General features: G+C 32.0%; 2 protein-coding genes across 2 annotated transcripts; both read right to left on the reverse strand.

The window, feature by feature from the left end:
• Positions 1 to 1,998: 1,998 nt before the first annotated feature.
• LOC143565492 (uncharacterized) lies at positions 1,999 to 2,710 on the reverse strand. The gene is made up of 2 exons (XM_077052451.1): positions 2,580 to 2,710; positions 1,999 to 2,476 (listed from the first exon to the last, which is right to left on the reverse strand). The coding sequence occupies exons 1-2, from the start codon at positions 2,708 to 2,710 to the stop codon at positions 1,999 to 2,001; spliced, it is 609 nt and encodes a 202-aa protein (XP_076908566.1).
• A 1,905-nt stretch (positions 2,711 to 4,615) lies between these two features.
• On the reverse strand, positions 4,616 to 8,976 carry LOC143565491 (uncharacterized). Its single transcript, XM_077052450.1, has 13 exons — positions 8,235 to 8,976; positions 7,980 to 8,135; positions 7,829 to 7,898; positions 6,851 to 7,048; positions 6,666 to 6,765; positions 6,366 to 6,578; positions 6,150 to 6,282; positions 5,900 to 6,075; positions 5,694 to 5,808; positions 5,426 to 5,606; positions 5,271 to 5,339; positions 5,126 to 5,194; positions 4,616 to 5,016 (listed from the first exon to the last, which is right to left on the reverse strand). The coding sequence occupies exons 2-7, from the start codon at positions 8,034 to 8,036 to the stop codon at positions 6,150 to 6,152; spliced, it is 771 nt and encodes a 256-aa protein (XP_076908565.1). The 5' UTR covers positions 8,037 to 8,135; positions 8,235 to 8,976; the 3' UTR covers positions 4,616 to 5,016; positions 5,126 to 5,194; positions 5,271 to 5,339; positions 5,426 to 5,606; positions 5,694 to 5,808; positions 5,900 to 6,075.
• Between the last annotated feature and the right edge of the window lie 201 nt (positions 8,977 to 9,177).

A 9,177-nucleotide genomic window follows, 5' to 3' on the forward strand; every position in this document is an offset into this window, starting at 1 on the left:
ATCCTTCATAATCAGAAACGGAAAACACAGTGAATTCAAAGCTATCATCCTTGGGATACCATAACCCGGTGTCAGGTTTACCCCTCAGATAGTGAAGTATACGTTTAACTGTCACCAGATGAGTCACTCGGGGACTCGATTGATATCTACACACAATTAAACAACAAACATTATATCAGGACGAAAAGCAGTTAAATACATTAATGAACCAATCATTGCTCGATAAAATGGTTAGATCAACGGTATCCTCCAATTCATCTGGTAAAAAATTGTGACCCGCGAGAAGAGGCGTCGAAGGGATTTTTCTGGCAGTTATCTTAAATCAGCTCAAGACATCGTTCAGATATTTTATTTGATGAATAATAATTCCCGTATCAAATTGATGAACCTTCAACCCTAAGAAGAAATTTATCTCCCCCATCGAGCTCATTTAAAATTTCGTCTGCATCGACTACTCAAATTCCTTACACAGCTTGTCGTTTGTTGAACCGAATATGATGTAATCAACATATATTTGGACAAGAAGCAAATCATGTAACATCCCAAAAATTTCGATCCCAATTTTAACAACATAAGAAAGTTGAGGGATCAAAAATAATATCAAGACAAGACATGAGAAAATATTAAATAAAGAAATATAAGAAAAATAAGGAAATAAAAATATTTCCTAAGTTAAGTTTACTTACATGAAAGAAATTCCATCCCACATTGGAAGATGTAAGAAAGTGGAAGCATTCCACCAAGGTATAAATAAGGGAAATGGAATCCATCCCAAATTGGAAGTGGTAAAAATATGGAAGCTCTTTATAAGAGATAGAATTTCCATAGTAATATTGTATTATGAATATCATGCACCAAGTGGTCCTGCTAGGGTGCGTAGCACCCGACGAGCACGCACACGGGCTCGGACTCTGGCGAGGACGAGGTTGATGGCGAAGGAGAAGGCGACGAGGAAGGGCGTTAGGCGCAATGTGGCGCTTTGATGGCGCACTTTGCACTTCGCACGCTCGCATCGCCGCGAGCCGCCTTAGTATTTTTGGGCATCAAGATTTAGACCTAGAAGTGACAAGCTACAAAAGATGAAGGACTGAAAAAGAAAAATATTATTCAGGGACCCATTGCGTTATGCGATGAGTCAAAAAAGACGGCCATCGTGTACCCCGATGGGCCGTGATGACTCAGGGACACGTGTCACACTCTAGTGACACGTGGTAGAAATCTACCCGTCGCGATACGCGACGGTGTTGAAAAAGGGGACCCATCGCGTACCGCGATGGGATCCAAAATTTGTTAAAAAATGGGAGGGATCCGGCTCATTTTCCACACTTCGCAGCCACTCTCTCTAAAATTTCACTCTCTCTACCTTGGTTTGCGTGCCGAACATCGTTTTGCATGCCACTGACCTGACAATCATGACCTCGTAATCCGTACCAAATACCCAGTGTTTTCCTCGATGTACATGCCATCCAAAATAACCCGACATTCCGTCTCGTAATACGTGCAAGACCCGGCGACCAAACATTGCCTCGATTTCCGTGCCAAGAAGAGTTGATCAAGAATGTATCGATAAGCTTGCATAGAGTAGAAGTGCTGCCCATATAAACTTAGGAATATCTAACTCCGAATACCCGTGCGAGCTAAGGAGTTCTGCCAAGTTATTATTATTATAAAGGGCTTAAGACTATAGTCGAAGTTATAGCCGAACCTTGATCACGATTAAGAATAAAATAACTTTTCTTAAGCAAAGGTTATAGTCAAAAGGTAATATAACTCGCTGACCGATTTTAGAAACATCATTTTTTCCTTGATTTTTAAGAGACCGTAGATTCTCGTAAGTCTCGCATCTTAGTTTCTTTTGTTGGTTACGTATATAAAAGAGTCTTTCGCTTTCAATCATAGTATACTCATCTACCAACAATTGTTGAAAAAGCCTCCTTGCATTTTGAGGCAAAGAGAAAACATTAACTCTGTCTTGGCATCTGTAAGCAAAAAACTCCCTCATTGTGCGTGTATGTCGTTTAGAGTTTTTGAAGCATAAACATCTCGATGAAGGATGTCTATTCTATAACCATCGTCACCGTACGGATAAAGTAGCGGATATTGAAGCGGTGAATACGAAGGATGTAGTTCACTTATCCGCTGAATTGTACCTGATTTAGTCCTGACAATAATATCTAAAGGTTCCAATGAGTTGTCAATGTCTCCAACTATTAAAGTTGCAACTTCGGAAGCGGTAGGCAAGTTATATGTCCTTCCATCTTGTTGCCTTTTTGCAATAAGGCGTATCTTTAAATCCACATTAGGATTTTTTTCAAAACAATCTCGTGCCATTCTATAAGATTTGACCAACTCATTATGTGAATCTAACATGAGCTTCAGATCTTGTATAATCTCAAGATCTATAATGTCTGAACTTGATGTGGAAGCATTGTTGATTTCACTGATTAGAATATGTAAAATAGCAAGTAAGTACCGACTAAAAATTTGAAATAATTAAATAGGTTAATTAGTAATCATTAAGAGAAATTACCTTAAAGCATGATGTCTGTTTAAAACCTCTTTTTCAGTGTCATATATACAACTGAGAGAATTTAGGCTTTGATCCATTCATTGGTAGCAGACTTCTAATAGCATGGTATTTTTCACCACCAAGTATAAATACAAAGGGAGCATTACCTCTGTTAATGGATGAATCAACTTTACCACCCATCGAAGTAAATGAAAACATTGAATTGTAACGGCGAATGTTTTTCAAAAAATGTTTGCTTTTTGAATCAGAACAACTAAAAAGACTTTTATAATCAGCTGGCGGCTCCTTCAAATCTAGAAGTTTAACTTTGCCTTAACCACAACATAGAGAAAAGCTTGATTTGGAGAGTCTTTTATTGCCTCTTAATGCTTCATCCTTCCACAATTTTGCATGACATTTGTCGCATATATGACTTTGATCACCATGATCCAAGTAATCTGTTAATGATGTTTTGTAAGTTTTATAACCATTTTTTAGCACGATACTGTTGTGTAGCTTAATTCTATAATAAAAAAATACATTTGTGAAATTGAATAGTACCTTTTGATTTACCAGAGAAAATGTCTTCAATAAGTCGTCCATCTTGATCTTCTTCTATAAATCTAACGAAATTTCTTTTGATATATTTTTCTTGTTTGACTTGGATTTACCATTCAATTGTGAATTATTGGATGAAGATGCTTGATTATTGTTATCGGACGTACATATACCTACAAAGGAACTAATATGTAAAATCTATATATAAATATTTATAAACCTCTGCTATTATAGAATTTGATGCTATTATAGAATTTGAAGGTAAAAAGTTTAATTTAAAATATATATTACCTGGTATAGTTTGTGATAGTTGGATAGATCTTGCTGCCGTTGAACACTTAAATGTGAAATGAGTACGTTGATTTTTTTACTTTCTTGTATCTGTAATTTGTTTTCTGATGTGTCGACGTAATTTGGGGGGTAGTATGACCATCATTGGTAATTGAAGCTACAAAACATAATGTTTGAAATTAAACATAAGTATTGGAATAATTTAATTGGTTTTAAAGAAAACAACATTTAAGGTTTATTTTGCTATACCATTGATAATGTCTGATAACGGAAGTGTAGCATGTGTTTGTAAAGAAGTAATATTGTTGTGATGATATTGAATTGATTTATATGGACTAACAACTTCATTCAATAAGCCGAACTTCCATTAGTTGTTAATTTCTTTGAGCTGATTTCCATGTTATGCAAAGCTATTATTAAAAACAAAAACATATTATTAAAAAATGTAAATTTATTAATAAATGTTTGAATTTAACTTTAAATCCAGCAAGTGTTCTTTCAATATGAAAAACCATATTTAGAAATATCTCACCTTTAACGTTGTTGGATCTTCTTTTATCCATCTTTTCTTTTCTAATTAGTCTATTTTCTTTTGAATCTATACAAAATTAAAACATACAAGTTATGATAATAAAAACAAAACCAATACACACACACAAAGTAAATTTATACCATTTGTAATGTTAGATAATGGACTTCTAGCATGTACGTTTGGGGAACAAATATTGGTATGTTCAAATGGATTTGACGTACAACGACTAAGCATTGTTGGCCTAGAACCAAAACCTCCATAATCTATTAGCGGGTTTAAAGTTTGCTGTATGTTGTGTAAACCTAACATAAACAGTCAATTAAAATAGTAAGAAATTAGAAGTGTTTTTTTAAGTGTTCATTTATTTGAATTTGGAATATGATACATATTAAATAGTATTGAGAATATGAACTTTGACGTTGCAATCGGAATTGAGTAGTTTTGATCTTTTGACATCCAAATATAATTTTCCTTCTCTTTCGCATAAGTTTTGTATATGTATTTCTAATGGTTGTATCCGTTAAAAAAATTAATATACAAACTTGAAGATGTAAGACTTTGAATTTATAAAGGAGTATTGCAATTGTCAAAAAGTTTATAATAAAATAAAGATTACTTTTTTTGGAAAAAGTTCGTTAAAAAAACATAAAACCACCAAGAAATTCAACATCCAACTACTAACAATAAACGTCACATAAAGAATCAAAAGATAATAATAGTTTCAAACAAACGTTACAAAAGTTACCCCAACAAAAGGAAATGAAATTTCCTAACACAAAGCTTGGACTAAGTCCTACAATTTTGAAGTTCTTAAACCATGAAACTAATTGCAAAGACATTTAAAGAAAATACGGCAATTAAACATTGAACATTAAGATTTTGAAGACATCATTTTTCAATCTTAGGAGTAAGAAGAGTTGGCTTGCCATCAGAAGGGGGCTTGGTGGTAGACAATTGGCCAGCATCCTCAGAATCAAAACTGTCAACTAAGTTTTTCTTTAATTCTGGATGTTTTGACTTCCTCTTAAATTTTACAGCTTCAACCACATGCTTTTTTCCAGTGCATTTTTTCATTCAAAGTTTTTGCCAAAGGAGTGCTATTTTCAGTCATGTATTCAGCTACGACCTAAACATAAACATAAACCAAACGTGTCAAAATATGTAATAGATATATAATTACTTAAACATTAATAGTTGAAACATAATATCAAAATTTTGTATTTCATGTAAAATACCTTTGAGTTGACAGTTTGTGTTGAGTCAACAGCAAGGACTCCCATAGTAAGATCTTCAGATTGAGCATCCTACATTTTAACTCAAATAATTACTATCACAAATGTAAGTAATGAAAAAAATAAAAGAGGTTCATACAAGACATACCTTCAACTCAACAGTTCCTTGTGACTGGTTATCATTGGTTTTGTTGCCAATGGAAGTAGAGTCGTCCACCTACATATTAATAAAAATCTTGATTATAAAAAAATGATTATGATTAAAACATAAAACTTTAATGAGCCAAAATATAGAAGTACAACATCAACATTGTTTGCCTTCTTTTCGAGTTCAACAATGACATGCATGTCATTAGTCAATTTAGTAATGGCAAAAACTGAGGAACCGGTATCTAAGTTGTACTGTGAGATGTCAATCTTAAAAACATATTTTTTTTCCTATAAGGACATCAAATTCAGTGGGAGAGTCGCCGGTATCAATCCCCTGTAGTATAAAGAAATTTTAAATGAAGGAAAAATTTTAAAAATCTTTAATTATAGTTTATGTGTAATATGCGGACATTAGACTTACATATTTGTCGATAAGAGCTGAGGCTGTTGAGTTGAGCAACTTGCAAGCATCCCGATCAAATAATGTCAATGAAACAATTCCGCTTGAGTCTTGGACAGCTAATGGAAGTCTAAACCTAAATAGTATATTGTAGTTAAGTCGGTAAGCAAATATAAACAATATGAAATATATATTGTAATTAAGATAACACATGAATATGTTAATACCTTTGCAGAAAGTGAATGAGACTATTATTGCAAGTTTCAGTTTTGCACTTGTAAACCTCCCCCTTGTCAGTAAAAACTTTGTTAACCATCTTGTTGCAGGTTTTACAGGCCAAATAATACCACGGCAAGTCTCTGGGTATCAACCAAACTTTCCCAACAATTACAACAGATTTCACCTAAAAAAATATATTTATAAGTTATAAGCACTTAAAAGAAATAGCAATTATTATAATAAATTAATGTATATAACCTAATGAAGATTCAGTTTTGCTATGTTATTGAACTTAGATCTTACAACGAATTCATCATACAAAGATAAAAACATTCCTGAGAGCTTAGAAGATTGAGTGGAACATGAAGAAGCAGCAGATTTCTCTAGAAGGCTGTTCAAAAAAACATCAACTGATTAATAGAAGTAAATAATAAGATGTTAAAAAGTTTTCTTTTAGTATTAAAGTAAGGATACCTGTTTCGAAAGAAAGTTATTTCGTCAATGTCAGAGTTGATGAAAAGCTTTGAAACACTGAAACAACTGTCAACAAAAGCAGAACTTCCAAAGTACTTCAGTGAACCAAATTGTAGGATAACAACAATGACACCATCTTGTTCTCTTTTTTCCCAATGTTCAAGCATCATATCAGCATTAGAACCCCACAACGACAAGTATATTTTTTTCATCCTTCAAGAAATTAATTAAGAAAAATGTTTATCAAATAGTTGGTGAGAGTTAGAATTTATATTTAAATAATATATGAAAAAAACAAACTGTAGATCTTGAAGAACGACATTCAGTTTCTTTGTATCATCCCCCCTTTGTGTTATGATTTTCTTAGGGTCTCCAACATCAGCAACAAATCCAATAACATCTAACAAATAACCATTAAAAATATATAATAAACAAATAAGTATTGTAAAATTATAATGAATAAAATTGATGAGGTGTTTTATTACCTAGTGGTTCATTTTCAGGAATAGTTTGTTCAACCATGCCCTTAAAGTTTGTGAAGGAAAACCCATATGTTGGACCAGAGAATTGATTGCATCGGTAGACTTCGGTGTCACAATAGATTCCTAGCTTGCTTTGGTTTTCAACGTACTTGTATTTGGACTCGTTTAAACCAATTGTCGGTTTGACAATGTAGTAACAATCTAGAAAAAATAGATTTAAAAAATAAATGTTAATAGCTTTAATTAAATTGTTTAATAATGCAAGGTGGTGTAAATTTCAAATTACTATAACAATGGATAAATAAGATTATTATAATCATAAGACAGGTTCATACAATTATAGTTATAGAATGTTACTTTCTAAATAGAGCAGCAAATAAAACAAAAATAATTTCGTCAAGCTTTTAATGGAGAGAGAATGAAAACAGGTCCATACAATTATAGTTATAGAATGTTAATAATTGTAAAATATTTAGCTTAGTTGTAAGGTCTTAATAGCTAAATATATTGAAATCATTGGAATTAAATAAAAACTGAATGGTTTTCTAAAGTGATAACTACAACTCATTTATTATTAGAACCATTCAAATTAAATATTCATTCACATAATATATTAGCCTAGACTTACAATTTTTAAATCTCAAGTTGCAACAGCCATAAGTATAACCATTCAAACTAATATTCATTGACCGATTGTATTAACCTAGCTTCATATTTATTACCTACATTGACTCAGAATCTAAATCCCAAGTTTCATAAAGTGAGATAAAATATTCTCCTAGATCCATACAATTTACAATCCTAAATCATCCAAACAATTTACAATGCTATGAATAATAGCAAAAAAAAGACTACTTATCGAAGGGTAGTCCTACAAAACAATGATTAATGAGGTATTTGCTAAACATAGATGAAAACCTAGGACTATTCTTTAAGTAAAGAGTGTACATGAAAAAAAATTTATAAGTCATAAAGTATAACCTAATTCATTGAGAATACTTTCAAATCTAGAAATCCATCGATGAAGAAGATTTGCTTGCATAGTAGTACCCTACAAAAATAAAATGAAAAGGTGTGATGTTTTTTTATTAAATAAACTTAATGATAATATGATTAATGAAGAAACATATACCTGCTCGTCAACAACGATCATTTCAATGGAGTACAATTGTTCAAGATTGTTGTACATCTGTTGTTTCCATAACCGGATGACACGAACCTTGACCGTATTATCACGGCGAGACAGATCCAGATCCTTCGGTAGGTAACGTTACCGAGTACAGGCAAGCTGTATAGAAATATAGATGTTTATCAATAAATGTTTAAAAATGTATTAAGTATGTTGAACATGATAATGAAACAAAATATGAAGAGAGAATAATAGTACTTGGGTTCCATGAGTGGAGTGATATTTAGTAGAGTAAGAACCCAATGAACACAAAGAAGTGAGAAGAGGGTTTGCTTGAAATGTGATGGAGAATGAGTAGTATTTATAATGTTGAAATGTAAAGCAAAAAAACATTTTAAGTATGTATCAAAAAAGCAAGAAGTTGAATCTCTATTGGTAAACGTGAAACGGTTAGAAAAAATGACAAGTCCCAATCAAAAAATGTAAGGTCAAATCCTCCTATAAAAGTTAAAACCAACAAAAAAGAAAAGCATATTTTGAATTTTGTAGGGTAGTTATTTGAATGATGTCTGCATATATGAAGCATGTGTGAAATTTTTAGGGTACCCACTTTTTTACTTATTTGGTGTAAAGTCTAGAAAAAGCTTGAATAGTATATATGTGCATGTCAACATAATTAATTGAGAAAAAAGTAAAATTTATAGAAGTTGGAAACCTCTAATAGTTATCTCATTTGAGGTTTTATATGTATGGTCAAATCAAATTAGGATATATGTAAAGACAAATGAGATTAATTTCAAATCTGTGTTTTAAAGTAACTTTAAGAAAGAATGCAAAATTATAACTTAATTTTTTTTAATTTAAAAAAACGTTTCTTTTACACAAGTAGAAATCTGTTTTGTACTGAATAATAGATAGTTTTTCAAACAACCGAGTTTTCGGTTCGGTTTCGGTTTTTCATGTACTGAAAACCGGAAACTGAACGAAACCTTTAAAAACCGAAAAACCAGTTTTTGTTATTGAGTTTATGTTTTTTAAATTTAATAAAAGACTGGAAAAAAATTGAAACCGAACCAAACTGGTGAAAATTGAAAACCGAACGGTTTTAGTAACCCAAATAACAAACTTTGTATAAACATATAAATATAATTACTTGACCAAGGAAACCAACGATCAACATGCCAAGCAAGAGGAGAAGCCA

This window comes from Bidens hawaiensis, unplaced genomic scaffold, assembly GCF_021521415.1.
Source record: "Bidens hawaiensis isolate Kalapana, Puna unplaced genomic scaffold, B.hawaiensis_p1.1 tig00022367_1, whole genome shotgun sequence".
Taxonomy (NCBI): Eukaryota; Viridiplantae; Streptophyta; class Magnoliopsida; order Asterales; family Asteraceae; genus Bidens; species Bidens hawaiensis.